Below are 17,453 nucleotides of genomic sequence, written 5' to 3' on the forward strand. Positions count from 1 at the left end.
ATGAAACTCAAGGAGAAGGTGGGAAGAAGAATAAACAATCTAAAGGAAACCAAACACACACACACACACACACACACACACACACACACTCACACATCAGAATTCACATCCATGCAATGACCAAATTTACTCCAGGGTAAAACCTAGTCAGTAAAATATATTTTCCTCTCAGCAGAGAGGTGAAGGAAAGGTATAGAAAAGGATACCAGACATGGTAAACTGTCACCTTGTTTTACTTAACTGAATTCTTTTGTAGGAGTAATTAATGGGAAGTAAGAGTGATATTTTAAAAAGTATCAGTGAAACATTTTTTAAAAAGTCTAAAAGAGATTAAAACATTCACTTAATATGTATTTGCTAGGATCTATTTGCCCCCCAAATCCAATTTGCAAAGGGAGAGTGTCAATTCAAGTTGAGAGAAGACTCAATTTCTCTTAGGGTTGAAAAATATACCTGATGCCCTGGACTCTCAAAGACTATGCCAGCAGAGTGCCCTCTGGCAGGTTCTCCAGAGCTCAGACGCTTCATTCACGTAAGAGAAGGCATATACTAAGTCTACTGCTCTAGCACCCACTTCATTCAGTAGGGTACCAAGCGTCATAAGATTGACCATTTGGTGATGAATTCTTTGAGCGCACTAGCCCATGAATATGCCATGATTGATTTTAAAATAGGAAGTTCAAAGATGACTGTTAATGAAGAATATCTTTATTAAATTAAATATACATGAATTTCACTTTTTAAGCTGTTATTAAATTTTTTTTAGGGTGAGGGTTTGAATCTGTGACATGAGTGTAGGGAACTCCCTGATGGGGAAGCCCTGATACAGATGAGCACATTTTCTACAATTTACACTCCTAGAGCATTGCCTGAGGGAACCAAGAGGTTAAGGGGCTTGCCTAAGATCACAGAGTTATTGTGTGTCAGAGGCTGGCTTGAACCCTGGACTTCCTGGCTCCCAGGCTGAGCTCTAGCCACTAAATCATGTTGCTCCTCACCTTCATGAACTCATTTCATATATTTTATTTATATGCTTATTTTATATAGTTTATATAAAACAGCTTCAAAAAAAAAATTTTAGAAGCCCAGAATAAAACTGCTCATTGGGCTTTTACAGTTGCAGCTGTTTTGTTTTTTTTTAAAAGAGGTATTTGGGAGTAGCTAGCTATATGATGGTGGTTTAGCTAATAACAGTAGGGTCAATCAGGGCATGAGACGTGACCAGCCACTGAGGCTCAGCCTAGAAGCAGGTCTGGAGTTGCTTTTTCCTCTTGCCCCTTGTTTCTGTAGCTTAAACCTCAAAGACTGCTTTAGGGGCATGATGTATATTTGCTATTTCAGTCATTTGGGATCCAGTGAGCCCAGAGAAGTGGCAAGAGTCACAGTGGCCCCATGTGCTAGGGGAGAAGGACAGTTCAGGAGAAGAGAGTAGAAGAGTTCTCACTACCAACTCCCTGTCCTTGTCTGACCCCATCAGTCCATTCACATTTCTTGTAGTGGAGACTTGTATCTTTGGCCCTCAGTTGCCTCCAGTCCTTGATGGATTAGAGGGAGAGGTTTGGGTTGCTTGTTGTAAGTTAATTGTGGTCTTGAAGTCAGGAGGCCTAGGTTCAAATCTAGCTCTGACACTTTTGTGTGTGATTCTGGATAAATTACTTAGAATCTTCAAACTTTCTCATCTATAGAATGGTAAAAATATTTGCCCTGCCTACCAGTGTTCTTGGTGAGAAAAGCACTTTAGGAGCCTTAAAGTATCATATTAATGTGAGTTGTTGCCTTTAGAAGGTGAATGAGCCCTCTTCTTAGAAGACCTTCGAGAGTCCCCAAGCCTTTGGCACTCTCCACCCCAGAGGTGGGAGTGGGGGAGGAGACTAGGCAGATGAGTTCAGCCAGAAAGGTTCTGGTGACCCCACCTGTCACTCTAGTGCTAAATTGTTTCTTAAGCTGCTAATGGTACATCCCAGGATGCCACCTGCCAATCTGTTGTTGCCACCCAGCAAGCTGTTTATCTCCTGGGGCTTTGTATGACACTGAGAATGAGGCTGTGGTCATCCTTTCCCTTTGGTCCTTTCTCCTTGATCTCTGCATCCCAAGGGTGGGAGATACCTCTCCCTTCAGTCCTTCTTGTTGGAGTTGAACAGGGGGCAGAGATTGAGAAGACCCCACTGTCCTCATTACCTTTCCTCATTACCATTTGTATCCCAGAAAAAAATCAGGTTACAACAAACAGTAATGGCAACCTGGTAGGGGAAAGGAAGAAATCAAAAAGTTGTGTGCATTTTCAGGGGGTGTAGGAAGGCTGAAGATAACACTATGACCTTCCATTAAGGTCCCCTATTCTGTAGCCCCTGGGCTACTGAGTAAGGGACACTATCATAGGACCAACTCTGAGACCTGGACAATCCTGGACCAAGACACTGGATTGCTGCTTGGAAAAAGAACTGTGCCATAGTGTAAGCTCCAGGTCACCTGATAAATCAAATTTGGCCTCTCCAAGGCTTGGGTTGGGTGGTGGGATTGCAGCTGGTGGCTAGGATATTTGAAGAACTCAGAAGCACTGAGGTCCAAGTAGGGGTGGGTGAGATAGCACCTATTCCCACCAGAAGTCTTAAAGTATGTCTTCCCACCCTCCAAGTCTTCCCTCTGCTGGAGCTGTTAGGAGATAAAGTGCTATCATCGGAGATGGAAGCAGGACAGCCTTTTTCTCTCTTTGAGTCCTAAGGCCATTCCCTGTGGATGGTGGGGCATTACTACCTCCTGCCACAAACATTTGTTGAATTTTTTGCAAAGTTATGAATGAAATAAGATGCAAGGCTTGCAGTGAGGGTAGGGGGTAGGAGGGAAGAAAAAGTCAGTAGACAGAGGAAAGGTGGAAGAAAACCGAGAGAGGTGAACTACCAATCTTATGAAATCAATTGAGAGTGCTTTGTGTTCCACTTTCCCCAGTCCCCATGGCAAGAGAGGCAGATCTATCTGGGTAGTTTCCCAAACCGAAGCCTTAACCCTGGGGTCGTCTGCTACTCTCCTTGGTTCTGAAGCTAGATACCCAGACTGGGAGTCGGGGATAGGGTTACTGGAGAAAGAGCGAGAGCTAAAGAGGAAGCACCCCGGCTCCTCACGCCGTCCGGGGCGCAGTGTCAGGAGGTCAGCCCTGGATTGGATAGCAGAGAGGTGACAGACGCGTCCTTAGACTCACCTGCACTCCACAGCCACCCTGCGTGAGGAGCCACTGAAGACAGGCGAGGTGCCCGGTGGCTGCGGCGTCGTGGGCCGGGGTGGCTCCGTTCCTGGCACGGGCAGTGGCAGGCAGGTTCGCCTCCTCCACCAGGAAGCGCAGACAGTGCAGTTTGCCCGCCCGGGCTGCGTGGTGCACGGGCAGAGCATCTAGCGGGTCACGCAGAGTGGGCAGCAACGAGCCGGCCCGCTGCAGCGCCTTCAGGGTCTCTAGGTCCCCCTGACGCGACGCCTGTAATGCCTGCTCCAGGGCCATGGTGGCCCTCAACGTCCTGGGGGCGCCATATGCTGTGTCCCCTTAGCCAGGACCGGTACCGCCGCTCGCAGATCCGCGTCTCAGGCTGCTGACTCCCGCAGCCCTGGACTCTGATGCTCACCACCCCGAGGGTCCTGGCTATTGTCCTCGTGCCACAGAAAAGGCTCCGCTGTTTAACTTCTTCCCAGCCCTTGTCCGTGCCTCCTCTGCCCGGGACCCCTAGAGGGTCTGCTGGGAATCGAAGGAGATGGCGTTAGGCTACTCTGGTGGACCCTCTCTTCTCCCGCTGGTCCGCTCGGCCTCTGCCTCCGCCCTCTGTGGCCCTGGAACCGCGACCGCCGCCAGGCTAAACAGGTCCCGCCCTTCCCCTTCTCGGACTCCTCCCAGTTCTCAGCCCAAGGCTAGGTTTAATCTAGCAAGGGAGGAGGGGCATCCAGAGCGACAGCTTGGGAGCGGAACTCCAGAGTCCCCACCTCATCCGCTGCTTCTGCACCAGGCTTCCAGATCAGCTGTTGGCAGGTCCAACTCGTGGTCGATGACTAGAAAACCGCCCTCTGGGTCCACGTTAGGGGAAGGATAGGGCAGACCCCTTTAGCCTGAGTGGTCTAGATTCGGCTCCTCCAGCCACAAATGATCAGCTGCTGAGGAGTTGAGGAAACCTTGGCTGGATGGGAGAGATCGAGCTCTGGGCAAACAGCTTGGTGTCTCAACCCATTTCCTACACATAGAAAGGGAGGAGACTGCCGAAGGCCAAATGAGGTGTCATTGAATAGTAACTGCAAATTGGAGCAGGAAAAGTCATTAATGACCATTTAGTTCCATACCCACATTTTCACAGGGGAGAAAAGTGAGTCTCAGAGAGGGGGAAAGCAAGTTCACTAAAAACAGTCAAGACTAGAACCCAGGTCACCTGATCTTCTAGACTTTCCGCAATCTTTTCCGACATTTCTTTGGGGAGGGGGCAGACCTGGGTTAGAATGCAAGAAGCCCCTTTGATTGTTTGCGTTCACCCCCAAGAGGCCTAAAGCAGCTTACTGTAGAGGTGAGGGTGAGGCACATATGCAAAGTGCCAACCTGAGAGGCTTGAGAAAGTGGGCGGTAAATGTTGACCGGGAGTCCTTATAGACCGCCTCTTTATACTCATCTCTTATCTCTGACCCCTGGTCTTCTCCGCTGAACCCGAGGAAGGCTTCAGCGATGCCACAGCGTGGCACTGTGCGAGGAGACGACATTCTCGGTTCCACTAGGTGAGGAGCTAAACGTATTCAGGGAAAGTAGTAGGTAAGTGTCAGAGACCCACCTGGGAGAGCTACCAAAGCAATCCCCACAGCAGGCTCATTCAGGTGGGACCTGCCATTATCCGAAGGCCCCAAGGTTGTCCTGGGTCTCCTCTCTTCTCATTTTCAGTCTCCTTTGCCAGTACTTCAACAAGGTCACCACCTACTAACTGTGGATGTCCCCCCAATTCTTTCCTGGGCCCTTTCTCCCTCTATGCTAGTTCCATTGGTAATCATACCTGCCTCATTGCCTTCAGATATCACCTTTTTGCTAGCGATTCCCAGGTGTACATATTCAGCCTTAGCCTCTTTCCTGATTTCTAGCAGGCAGCTGGAACTGGCAGCAGCAACTGCCTCTTGGACATCTCAAGCTAGATGTCCTCTAGGCATCTCAAACTCAAAATGTCCAAAACAGAATTAATTATCTTCCTCTCTTCCCAATACTCCCATTTCCCCAACTTCCTTCATTCTGTGGAGGGTAAATCTACCCAGTCACCCAGGCTGACAGTCTGGGTATCATCCTCGACTCCTCACCCGAATTCAGTCCACATATTCAAATTTATTGTCAAATCTTGTAATTTCTACCTCCATCAAAGTTCTATCCATTCTGGTCTCTCCACTCACACAACTATCAATCTGGAGTGGGCCTTTACCTGGGAGGAGAGGGTTCCAGCATCTAGGATGATCAGACAATTATTCATAGAGAGAGTTGACTTTTAGCTGACCTTTGAAGGAAATTAGGGATTCTCAGAGGCAGAGGTGAGGAGGAAATGAACCGCAGGTGTGGGGGACAGTCAGCACAAAGACTTGCTGAGAGGAGAGATGGAATTGGTGTATGAGGAACAGTAAGAAGGGTTTGGACCATAATGCTTGAAGGGGAGTAATGTGTCATCAAGATGGAAAAGTGGCTTGGATCCAGGCTGTGAAGGGCTTCAGATCCAAAACAGAGGAGTTGAGATCTGATCCTAGACTTAATATGGAGTTATTAGAGTATGTAGGACCCTTCATTTTCAGAGAAGTTGTTGCTTTCCCCCAAACTGTAGAATGCAGTTTTGGTGTTCTCCGCCACCCTTCCCATTGTCTTTCCTTCATCTACTAGTGCCCTCATGTGGCTCTTTGACTACCCAAATACCCTGTTTTGGTGCCCCAGAACAAGACAATCAACTCCTAATATGCTGTTAGCTTCTCTTTCCAGAGTAGAGAACTCCATTTAAAACTCTCACTCTCATGGTTAATGGGAAAGCAACCTGATTATTAATAACAAATACATTTATTTAATGCTTAACAAAGAGAAGGTTTTGCTTTATGACCTGAGGGATATGCAAAGATAAGCAAGCTTTAGCTTTATTTTATCTGGTGTGAATGATTGAAAGGTTTAACCATCCCTTGAGATGTTTCCATTATTTTCTTTTCTAACTGATCTATAATCCTAAAGATTTTCTCTATGCGGATATTCCTCTGTCACCTCCTCCTACTACCTAAAGAACAGGGGTTAATAACTTGGCAGCTCACTTCTGAATGATTGGTTGGAGACAGTTTTGAGCATCTATAAGGGTGTGAGTCAATTAGTTTGTAGGGTATGTGTAAATATATTTTTGTGTAAACTTGTACTTTAAGTGGTTCATGAATAATTTTCAGAAATAACTTCAAGGGTATCTACTATAGATATCCTGGCTGGGAGATGCATGAGAAAGACCTAGAAAGACACACCTGGATAGTGAGGCATCTATAAAACCTGCTTTGTCCTTCTTTTGAAAGTCTGTTTTTGCTGATTGGTCTCCCTGCTTCACTTGTCTTCACTATCTTCCACTCAACTTCTAAGTGGTCTTCCTAAAATGAGGGTCTGATCAGATCACTCCCTTATTCAATGAACTCCAGTGGCTTCCTGTTACCTCCAGGATCCAATACAAAACCCTCCATTTGGCTTTGGAAGTAGCCTTCATAACATAGCCCCTTCCTACCTTTTGTTCCCTGCCTCGATCCCCCCCTTCTTCAATCCAGTGTCCATGGCCTCCTTCCTGTTCTTTGCTCCCATGCTTGAAACTCTGTCTCTTCTTGTCTCTGCCTTCTAGCTTCCCTGGTTTTTTTTTCAAGTCTGCGTCCCACTTTGTGCAAGAAGCCTTTCTCAGTCCCCTCAATCTTAGGGCCTTCCCTCTCATACTACTCACAATTTATCCTGCAAATATACTGTTTGCCATTCTCCACCATTTGACTGTGAACTCCTTGAGAGCAGGAATTGTTTTGTTTCGATTTCTTTGTATCCCCAGTGCTTACCGATGCTTGACCCATGATAGAAGCTTAATAAATGTTAGTTGACTGACTGACTGAAGGTCTGGCTCATTCCAGGATCTCGCGTCCTGAGACCGATCTCTCCTCCAATCTGACTGTCCCTGCTTCACTTCCCACTGTTCTTATTTTCCTTAGTATTCGGCATACAGACCCTTCCAGTCGCCAAAGAGAGAATGTCGGGTCTCTCAGCACCTGGGACAGCGCCTGTTGGGAATCTTTTCTTCACTGGAAGCCCTGCGACTTCGGAAGCCAGCACTGCCTCTAGGTCCCCCAGAGCTATATGGGGAAGCCCGCAGAGCTCGATCTAGATTCTTCCCCACCGCCTTTACTTTAAAGCTGCATCCACGAAGGGGATGTTCCTGGGTTAGGGAACAACTGTGAGCCTCGGCTGTGGATTAGGAAGCGAGCGCATCCCTCGGTTCATTGCTTCAGCCATTGGTTTATTCCCCTTATCTATCCTCCCCTTCCCTTCCCCCACGTACCTCAGCCGCTTAGCCCTGCTCTAAGCGCTGGAGAGAGGGGCGGAGGGAGGGAGAGTTAGCTCCGGAACCGCCCAGCACAGATGAGTTGGGGAAGCCCAGTCTGTTTGCAGTAGCGACGGACGAGCGACCTCGACGCAAGGTGAGACTATCGTACATGGCCTTTAAGGGTCAGAGAATGATCCAAAGTTGTAGAGGAATTAGGGATCGATGCTCTCTAAGGTACAGGATGTGACCTAAGGAGTTCAGGGAACGCCTCCACAAATATCCCTATATTTGGCTCATACTCCCATTCCTGGAGCACGTTTAAAATGCTAAAAATAAAACAAACCGGGGGCCGAGCGGGGGACAAGTCAAAGCCTTAATAGCTTCTGTGAATGAAGCCCGCACTGTGCAAAAAAAGATTTAATTTCATGGAGGGGGAAGGGGAGGTATGTACACATAAAGGGACTGTCTGTAAGACAACACGAGGCCAGAAGGCCCAGGGCCCTGGAGAACGGATACCTAGTGGCCGGAGGCGGTGCGAAAAGAGTATCACTGACCATAGATTTAGAGGAGGGACAGCCCCTATTTCACAATTCCTCTGGGTGGGAGCACCCTTCTTTTAGTCCCTAGATTGTGTGCGCATGTTAAGTAGTAGTGGTGGGCTAGGAGGCAGGGGTGGAAGATAGGTGTAGATAGGATAGTGCTGGAGAGGTAAAGAAACCTGGGTTTCTACTGGGAGCAGAGTAGATAATTCCTTCCGAGGCTCCGTGGCAAACCCTATTTTAGCTGTCTAATCTCCGGGTCCTAACCTTTGGATTGCCTCATCACTGCAATCCTGGCCTGGGGTCCCAGTCTGAGCCCTCTTCCCCCGGGCACCTCCTCCCTGTCTGCACCTTCTCTGCCCCGGGGCGTACTGTCTCGACGTCAGCGCGCGAACTAGGAGCAGATGGGGCCAGTAACTGTGCCCTCTCTCTCCCGTGGGATCCACCCCTTCCTCGCCCCTCCCAGCCTTCTCCCTTCTCTTCCCCAGCAGGAACAAAGCCAGGAGGTGGAGCCGGCGGGCGGGGTGGTTCCTTATAGTCTAGGTGGAGGCGATCCGGTGAGCATTCCGCGTCCCAACTGGTGTCTAGTGATCTGGCCAGACCAGCCTGGGAGCTCCGCAACAGATTGGACTTAGCTGTATGTCTCCCCACAGCGCTGAGCCCGACGCAGGGAGAGCCTTCCAACCTAAGATGGGGGTCCCTCGAAGGCCAGGGGACGCCGCAGAACTGCGCAAGGTAAGAGACGCAGAAGCCAGCGGTGGGCGGTAGAATTGGGAAGTGGGAAACGTTAGAAAGTGCCGAGCGTCGCCTGAACTTACATGTTCTCTTAGACTCTGAAGCCTCTAATGGAGAAACGCCGACGAGCGCGCATCAACGAGAGCCTTACCCAGCTCAAGGGTCTCATCTTACCACTCATCGGCAAGGATGTGAGTGCCCGCTCACCTGGGGATTTGGTGGAGGTCACGGAGGGAGCCAAGAGGGTGGAAATCGGTGATGCCCCTGGAGACACCCACGGAGGACTAGGGATCCAGGTTCTGGGGGCAGGCTTTCTGTTGCTCAGGCTGAGCCCGGTGATGGGGCACAGCGTCGCAGCCCCCTAGAGCCTTCTGTCCCCTTGCTCCCCATAGAGTTCCCGCTACTCGAAGCTGGAGAAGGCAGATATCCTAGAAATGACAGTGCGCTTCCTTCAGGAGCTGCCGACGTCCCACTGCCATGCGGCTCCCAGTGAGTGATCTCTAGGCTAACGGGATCTAAGTCAGCACCAGCTTGGGCTCATTCCCTCACCACCCCCCACCCCCACCCCCACCCCGTCCCTAGTTCCTCACTTCTTTTCCTGCGGTCTCAGAGCCTGACTGTTTGCCTTTCTCTTTCCCAGCCTTAGCAGACAGCTACAGAGAAGGATACCGGGCCTGTCTCAGCCGTCTGACCCGGGTCCTGCCCACCTGCAGCCTCCTTGATGGCGAGGTATGCAGCCGACTCCTCGAGCACCTGCACCGAAGCGCCTCCGGCCAGTACCCTCTCGGGCTCCCGGACTCCCGTAGCAGCCCCAAAGACTTGAGCTCTGAGTCCCCAAATAGAATGCGGTTGGCTTCCTCTCCTCGGGAATCTGGCTGTCCTCCTGGCCCCCCACCTTCTGGACTCTGGCGCCCCTGGTAGCCCCCTTAGAGGTGAGGGGGACCTCTTTCGGACCTATATTTATTTGGAATCACAGGGATAGAAGAAAATTGGACAGAAAATCTATGGGGTGAATGGGGTTCCTAGGGCCAGGTGCCCTATCTATTTTTTAGGCCCCAACTCCATCTTCCAGCCTTCTCGCTATCACTGCACTTTGTAGCTTTTAGTTTCTTCACAGAGGAAACCAAAAGGCTTTTTTTTTTCTTTCCCCAATGGGTTTTGTTTTGTTAAACGTCCCCTCCCCCAGTAAAGCCTTTTGCAGAAGTGCTGGGCCCTCAAGGTCACTCTGCTGATTGGGGAGGAGGGGACAAGGGCCCAGTGCACAAAAGAGGGAGATTCTGCCTTGAGCTTGGACACGTTGGCTTCTCCTGGTCCTCAGAATGAGCGTCAGTTCCATTGGAGGCAGAAGATCTACCAGTCCCTGGGACGGGGACTTTGCTGTTGGGTACCCCTCTTCTAAAGAAGTGGCTGGGGATGTTGGCAACACTGAGCTGCCTGAGGCAGGTTGCAGGCTGACCTCCTCCTACCCTGGCCCCCAGCACCAGAACGAGAGCTCTCCTGATGCAACCCTGACCCCACCCCAAGGGAGAGGATGGGTTGTGCAGTGGGATCTTTGCCCGGGCCTGTCTCCCCACCTGGGACAGGCTGGAGCCAAAGCAGCAGAACATAGCTGGCTTCAGATCTGAAGGTGGAACCTCTAGGACAGGAGGAAGAGGGACTGGGAAAGAGGCACTGACTTCCCCAATACGGGGCTGTGGTGCCTTAGAAGGCTTTTGAAGGCACCACAATCGGTTTGTCAAATCCAAACAATTGTTTCTGGGTCCTCGTCCCAGAAGGCTACCGTGCCTGCAGGATCAAAGCCTCTGGGTTTTCCCACTCACCTCCTTTGCTCTGCTTTGCCAATCACCCACTCACATTGATTGAGTGACTACCATATACAGGGTCTTGAGTCCTGTGGGACAGCAAAACAGAAACTCCTGGGAGCCAGAAGCCTGCTTTGCTTAGGGGCTTTGCTCAGGGCCCCTAGAATTCAGTCTCTAGACTGAGGCTGCCTTGAGAGTAATGGTATTCCAGTCTTGGCAACCAGAGCTAGGGAGAGAAACTGAGGTTATGCTCATGGGAAGTAGCTAGCCTCTGAAGGTCTTTTCCTCTTTTTATTTCTTCTCTGTCCGGGGTTGCAGGAAAAGACACCAAAGAGAATGACCCTTCTTTCAGTATCCCCAATTCATATTCTTCCCCAGAGCCTGAATTTCAGCTTTCCTCAGTTGCTCTATATCTACATCAGGCCTCCCAAATCTCCTGTCAACCCCTCTGGTGGCTTCAAGCACAGGGAGAAGGAATCTACCAGATGAAGGGCATCTGGAGTCTCTAGGTAAGGACCCAGAGAAATATTATCTGAAGTTTTTGTTAGAAGGCTGAGGGCCATGAGTCTTCTGGGGGACATAGCTAGTAAGTGTACGAGGCTAGCTTTGAACCCAGGTCTTCCTGATATATATATATACACACATATATGTATCTATACATATATGTATGGATATATATATACACATATGGATATATACCCTAGGCATGTATGTATATGTGTGTATGTATATATACATGTATTATATATAGTTTTGGTACTTTGCGATATAAATCCCTGTATATAGATGAGAAATTTTGTTCCCAAATTCTTACAACTAGTCTTTCAGACTAAGCTTGGAACTTCTTTTTCTGGTGTTTTCTATGTGACATTCTCAAAATTTAAAGGAAGAAGAGCTGTCTGTAATTTTTTTCCTGACATATTCTTATGTGGCTCCTCTCCCCCCTGTCCAAGCAGTTCCACTGTCAGATCTGAAGCCGGCTATATTTTACTGCTTTTGCTTGGCCTGTGCCAGGTGGGGAGACAGGTCCGGGCAAAGATCCCACTGCACAGCCCATCTTCTCCCTTGGGGTGGGGTCAGGGTTGCATCAGGAGAGCCTATTGGTTCTAAAGTCCAATATATTTCTAGTCAGGTTTTTTTCTGGCAATGAAATTACATCCTTATATTTGCCCTCTTTTTAAATGCCTTGCATAGCAACCAAACAAGTAAATGTTTGCTGGTGATGAGGATGAATTGACTTCTTTAGGAAGATCTCTAGTTCCTGGATACCGTGGATTCAGAGAAACCAGTTAAGTGCAGGAATGAGGAATTCCCCAGTTGTGGTCTTTGAATCCACGGGAACAGTAGAAAATTCCCTACCAAGATCTTGTGGAGAAATGAGGAAGCACCTTCCTGATTTTTTCCTGCCAGCCAGTCCCTTCTACATCTTACAGAAAGGGTAGCCAAAAACAAACTGTTGACAAATCCGTAAATGGACAATGAATTCTTCCCCTCCTCCCCTTCTCTTCACATAGAAGCTGAAGATTATGTTTTTTAAAAAAAATTGTATTTTGTTATTTTGAGCCTGGGAAACCTGAGAAACTTTATTGAACAATGGCATTTCTACACACATGAAATCAGAGAAACAGAAGATCGTACTTGACCACCTACTTGTATAGCTTGCATTTTTACAAAGAATATAATAAATTCCTCATGTGGGTTTCAAAGCTGTCTTGTTTGTGTCTGCTTCTAAGCCTCTAATTATTTGGATTTAAAAAAAATGCTACAATGATTCTCATTTATTTCTTTTCTCCAAGATTACACTTTAATTGTGACATCGTGTAGGTAAGAGGATCTAGGCCATAAGACTAACTGCTGCTGAGTTCCCTTTCCAGGTCCTGATATTCTTCTACCTGAGGCCAAGGCAGAAAGATCAGGTCTGGTGTGTCCTAATTTCAGGGTTCACTCACAGCCTCATGATATGAGTTCCAAGGTAAGGTGGTAGAAGTCCAGGTACAATAGTCTGTCTGTATGTCTGTCTGTCTCCCTACTTTCCCCATCCCCACCTCCTTGTATTGGAAATTCTGTTCTTGTTTCTTCTGTAGTAATTGGGTTGCCTGGCCATCCTGACCTTTGAACCAAATACAGTTCACATTAGTGTAGAGATGGGCTGTATTTCAGATGCTGGTGCAAATCCATTTTGAAAATGGTATAGATTTGGGTGACTGGACTTGAGGGAAAATTTGAAGTTGCTTTGCTCAGTTACTCATGAAAATTTTGGGAGGCATTACATATTTGTTGTTGTTGTTGAGTTGTTTTCCAACATTTCTGACTCTTCATTGACCCCTTTTTGGGGTTTTCTTGGTAAAGATACTGGAGTGATTTGCCATTTCACTCTCCAGTTCATTTTACAGATGAGGAAACTGAGGCAAACAGCATGAAGTGACTTACCCAGGGTCACATAGCCAGTAAGTGTATGATGCCAGCTTTGAACCCAGCTCTTCCTGATTCCAGGCCTGGCTGTCTATCCACTGTCACCTAGCTGCCCGTATTAAATATAGTAAAAACCCTATTATAATCCTGGTTTTAAGGAAGAGAATAATTTAGCCAATAAATAGATTTTCTGGTCACTACTATCTGAGGTTTTGTTGGAGGACTGAAGGCCATGAGTCTTTTCTAGGGATAAGGCTATTGATTAGGTGCTTTAGGATGCAGAAATCATTGTGTCTCCTTGACAGACTTACCTTGTTACAGGGACGCTATCCAGTGCATAACACTGCATTTATAGGGGACTATATTGTAGACTTCTTGGGGTCAGGATTGTGTGTATTACTCATGTTTCTATCTCTGCATCCTCCATAACACTTCACACAAGATTTTGTGCATAACAGGTGCTCAATAAATAATTTATTAAATGAATGAGTGAGTGAGTGAATGTCATGCTATATGCACAATTTGATAGCTAGACAGATAAGGTACTGAGTAAGTACTATATACCACGACTTGTGCTAAACACAGGAGATACAATAAAAGATGGGGGAAGGGAAAGATAATCCCCTAATTTCAAGGAACTCTCATTCTAAAGATAATATCTCTCTCATTCTAAAGATAATATCTCGTATCTAAAGATAATAGGTAAAAAGGGGTTTATAGAGGAGAATCTCCTTTCAACAAAGCTTCCATGTTTTCCTATAACTTATATCTTCCTGTGGAAGAGTTTGGTGTCCACAAGTCAATTACTTTGAGTATCTTATTTTAATGACATCATTCTTAAAGGGACAAAGTCTGTCCCTAGAGGGTGGAAAGTGCATTGTGATTACAAATATCATCAACAATGTGTCTTGAGTCTTTTGGTGTATGAAGGTTCTTCTTACCTTAGCTCCATTATTTCTAAGTAATTTTTCAGGAGGAAATTGACGCTATTTGAGCATTTACCATAGAAAACTTAAAATTTGGTCCCTTGGTTTTGCTCTGTTTCAGTTCATAAAACCCAAACCTGTTGGAAAGCCAGCTTCCTAGATAGAAAGACAAGAGAGGCATAATGGTATAGTGGGAAGATGTGAGTTGTTGCCCTGGCTTTAACATTAACTATCTTTGTGACCTTCCAAGAATCACAACCTCCTTGGAATTCTGTGCTCTCATTTATAGAATGAGAGGGTTGGACTATATGGTCTTTGAGGTCCCTTCCAGCTCTAAATCTATGATTCTATGGTCCTTCCTAAGCCTTAGTTTCCTATCTGTAAGATGGAGAGGTTGTACTATATGGTGCTGAGAGTTTCTTTCAGATAGAAATTCTGTGATTCTAACAACACTGGGTCCTTATTTAGGGAAAGGTAAAGTGTACATATCAAAGACTTCCTAATTCAACTAAAGATCCCTTCTTGTCAAGGTAAAGGTATTGACTTCGAAGTAGTGTGTTGCATTGGATAGAGCTCCCCTCCTTAGAGTTAGGAAGACCTACGTTCAAGTACCTCCTCACAGGCTTTCTAGTAGTGTGACCCTAGGCAAGTCACTTCACTTCTGTCTGTCTCAATTTCCTCTTCTGTAAAATGGAGATAACACCTCATAGATAAGGCTTAAATGAGATAATATGTGTAAAGTGCTTTGCAAACCTTAATGTGCTGTGTAAAGTCAGCAGGTTCCATTGCTGTTGGACACTATGAAAGAAAACTTTTGGGATAGGCTTGTAACTCGAAGCAAAAAAAAAAAAAAAATTGGCAAAGCTCATTCCCTATTCCCTAAACTAGGACTGCCCTTTCCTCTTGGTACCTTTGTAATCCTTTTCTATTCAGACACCTCAGTGACTTCCTATGGAGTTGACGCTAAATTTACAGCTGAAGATCAAGGCATGGAAAAAATATGTGGAAATGCAAGCCTAACACCCCCGCCACCTCCCACCCCCAGGAGACTCTGGGCCAGAAGCTCAGTGGGAATGTGAGCCAAAAGACACAAGATTTGAAGCCTTTGGAGGTGACAGTGGCATGCCTGGGCTAGGTTCTTTGCCTGAGGCTGGAAGATGAATCTTGCACTTCCTAGTAGAGCACTGAAATGTAAGACTTACCCGGAAGGGTTTGGCCTCACGGCTCCTTACTGTTGTTGTGAAACAAACATGCTGGGAGAGAAGCCTGGCGGCAGCCATTGTAGCCTTCTGGGTATCCCTTTATTGTTAGCCCACTGAAATTGACCCAGTTCTTTCTGAAGAGGCAGCTGGGTTGGGTCTTGATGGGCAGCACTTGGCAAGAAAATCTGCTAGGTGCCAAAGGCTAGCACCCGGGAACTTCAACCATCTCTTCTTTGGTGGGCGCTGGCATCAAATTGTTGATGATTCAATTTTAAAATGTCAAGAAGGAGACCATGTTGCTTCTTGACATAATAGCCAGTGCTTCTGATGGTATTTCTTTGTCTGCTTCCATGAATCTCTTAGAGTTTTATTGCTTCAGGAACTCAAGTTGACTGATGAAAACCTTCTGTAAGACTGTCTCTCTGCATCATAGGACCTGAAGTTCCAATCATTTAAACACAAATAAAGAAACTCATTCTATAGATGAATGCATCTCTGATGAGACGTAATGATAGCTCCCACTCATGTTCAATCCTATTCCTCAAATTTTTTTTTTTTTGGCTAGGCAATTGGGATTAAGTGACTTGGCCAGAGTCACACAGCTAGTAAGTGTTTTGTGTCTGAGGTCAGATTTGAACTCAGGTCCTCCTGACTCCAGGGCTGGTGCTCTATCCACTGCATCCTCAAACATTTACTAAGAACCTACTTTTGCATTGCAAAACCTCATACTAGGCATTGCTCCATCATGAGCACCCAAAAATTTTGGCTGAGGAGATACAAGTATCTGTTGTGTACCTTCCTTATTTTACAAGTGTGGAAATTCAGACTTAAAGGGAGGAAATGTCTTACCCAGGGTCATATATCTCCTTAAGTGTCAGAGCCAAACATCCAACCTCAGTCTTTTGGTTCCCAGGTTCTTTCTTCCCACCATACTAATCTGCTTCTCTGAATAGGCCCTTCTGAAAGGGCTCAATATTTTTGCAGGTCTCTACCTGCTGCATTGGCACCAATTAATTGTGAGGTCAAGTGTAGTTTCTATGAAAGTAAGAGCAAAGTACCTGATTGCCAGAAGGGATTCCTGTAATAAATGTTTACAAATTACTCTTCTCCCATCTGCTAAATCCCAGGCTGTCCCAGACAGAACCTCTTGTTAGTTTATCTAATAATAATTTTAATAATAGCTAGCATTCACATAGTGTTTTAAGATTTGCAAAGTGCTTTACATATATTATCTCATTTGACCTGGAACTGAGTGTATAATGAAATCAGGATAGAGTTGGGCATCTGTGGAATCCCAGATTCCATCTGGAAATATCTATTTTAGGTGGAGGTGAGCATGTGGAGCCACGGCCTCAGAGGTGGTGGGAATTGAGTTGTTAACTGGTGTTAAAAAAAAAAAAATGAAGCCAACCCTCTAAGGTTCAGATGAGGTAAAATTGTTGACATTTTCTAAAGCAGTTTTCTAGTCTGGTCAAAGGAATTATCTGGAAGGTATGAGAGCATCCTATAATTTTAGGTAAATATTACTAAGGAAGTTGTTCTTACATTTATTAGAAATAGCTGCATTGACTTTGTAGATTGTAGAAAGATGTGTGCCATGGTTCATCACATAACCTACCCTATAAAAAAGAAAATTCATCTTTGAAGTCAAGGGAGGTTTCCAAAATAAATGGTCAAAACAAGACAGTATCCCATGGGACCATTTTTTGGTCTTTCATTTATTCAGTTTGGGTTCTTCCTGGTGATCTTTTCTCTTACATTCATGTAGTCATTGTGTATATTGTATTCCCTGATTTTCCGCAATTCTTAGAGATATTTCCAGATTCCTTTAAATTCTTCACATTCATCATTTCTTACTGCCCAATAAGACTTCATTATATTCTGATACCCTAGCTTGTTTCCTCATTCCCCAATTGATGGGCTCCTACTTTGATTCCAGTCTTTGCTACCACAAGTGTTATGAACATTTGGGTACATGTCTTTGGAGCATTATGTCTATTTTTGACCTCTTTGGGCCATGTGCCCAGTAGTGGGATCATTGGGTCAAAGGATATGAAGAGTTTAGTCCTTTTTTTGGCCTAATTCCAAACCATGATCCAGAATGACTGGTGTAAGTCACAGCTTCACCAACAATGTATTAATGTGCTTGTCTTCCCACACTAAATACAACTTAAGAAAGAGAGTTAGCCATAATTCGTTATTATTCTGTCCTGAAGGAGATCTGTGCATGATTATTTGTGTTCATTAAAAACCCAGCTGCCTGAGGCTTTCTGGGGCTTTAAGACTACCTGGCTGTACATTTCAGGGACTCCAG

General features: G+C 46.2%; 2 protein-coding genes and 1 pseudogene across 4 annotated transcripts in view; 2 read left to right on the forward strand and 1 right to left on the reverse strand.

Moving 5' to 3' along the window:
- The window catches only part of ESPN (espin), a 52,039-nt gene extending 48,549 nt beyond the window's left edge, over positions 1–3,490 (reverse strand). For all 3 annotated transcript variants that reach the window (XM_027843992.1, XM_027843993.1, XM_027843991.1), the window contains exon 1: positions 3,197–3,490. In XM_027843992.1, the coding sequence (XP_027699793.1) occupies positions 3,197–3,490 (294 nt within the window). The remainder of the gene's footprint in view (positions 1–3,196) is intronic.
- A 5,127-nt stretch (positions 3,491–8,617) lies between these two features.
- Positions 8,618–10,284, forward strand: HES2 (hes family bHLH transcription factor 2). Its single transcript, XM_027843987.1, has 4 exons — positions 8,618–8,797; positions 8,893–8,988; positions 9,190–9,286; positions 9,438–10,284. The coding sequence occupies exons 1-4, from the start codon at positions 8,702–8,704 to the stop codon at positions 9,716–9,718; spliced, it is 570 nt and encodes a 189-aa protein (XP_027699788.1). The 5' UTR covers positions 8,618–8,701; the 3' UTR covers positions 9,719–10,284.
- The window catches only part of LOC114029445, a 44,021-nt pseudogene continuing 36,684 nt past the window's right edge, over positions 10,117–17,453 (forward strand).

This window comes from Vombatus ursinus, unplaced genomic scaffold (assembly GCF_900497805.2).
Source record: "Vombatus ursinus unplaced genomic scaffold, bare-nosed wombat genome assembly UNPS02014932.1, whole genome shotgun sequence".
Lineage (NCBI taxonomy): Eukaryota > Metazoa > Chordata > Mammalia > Diprotodontia > Vombatidae > Vombatus > Vombatus ursinus.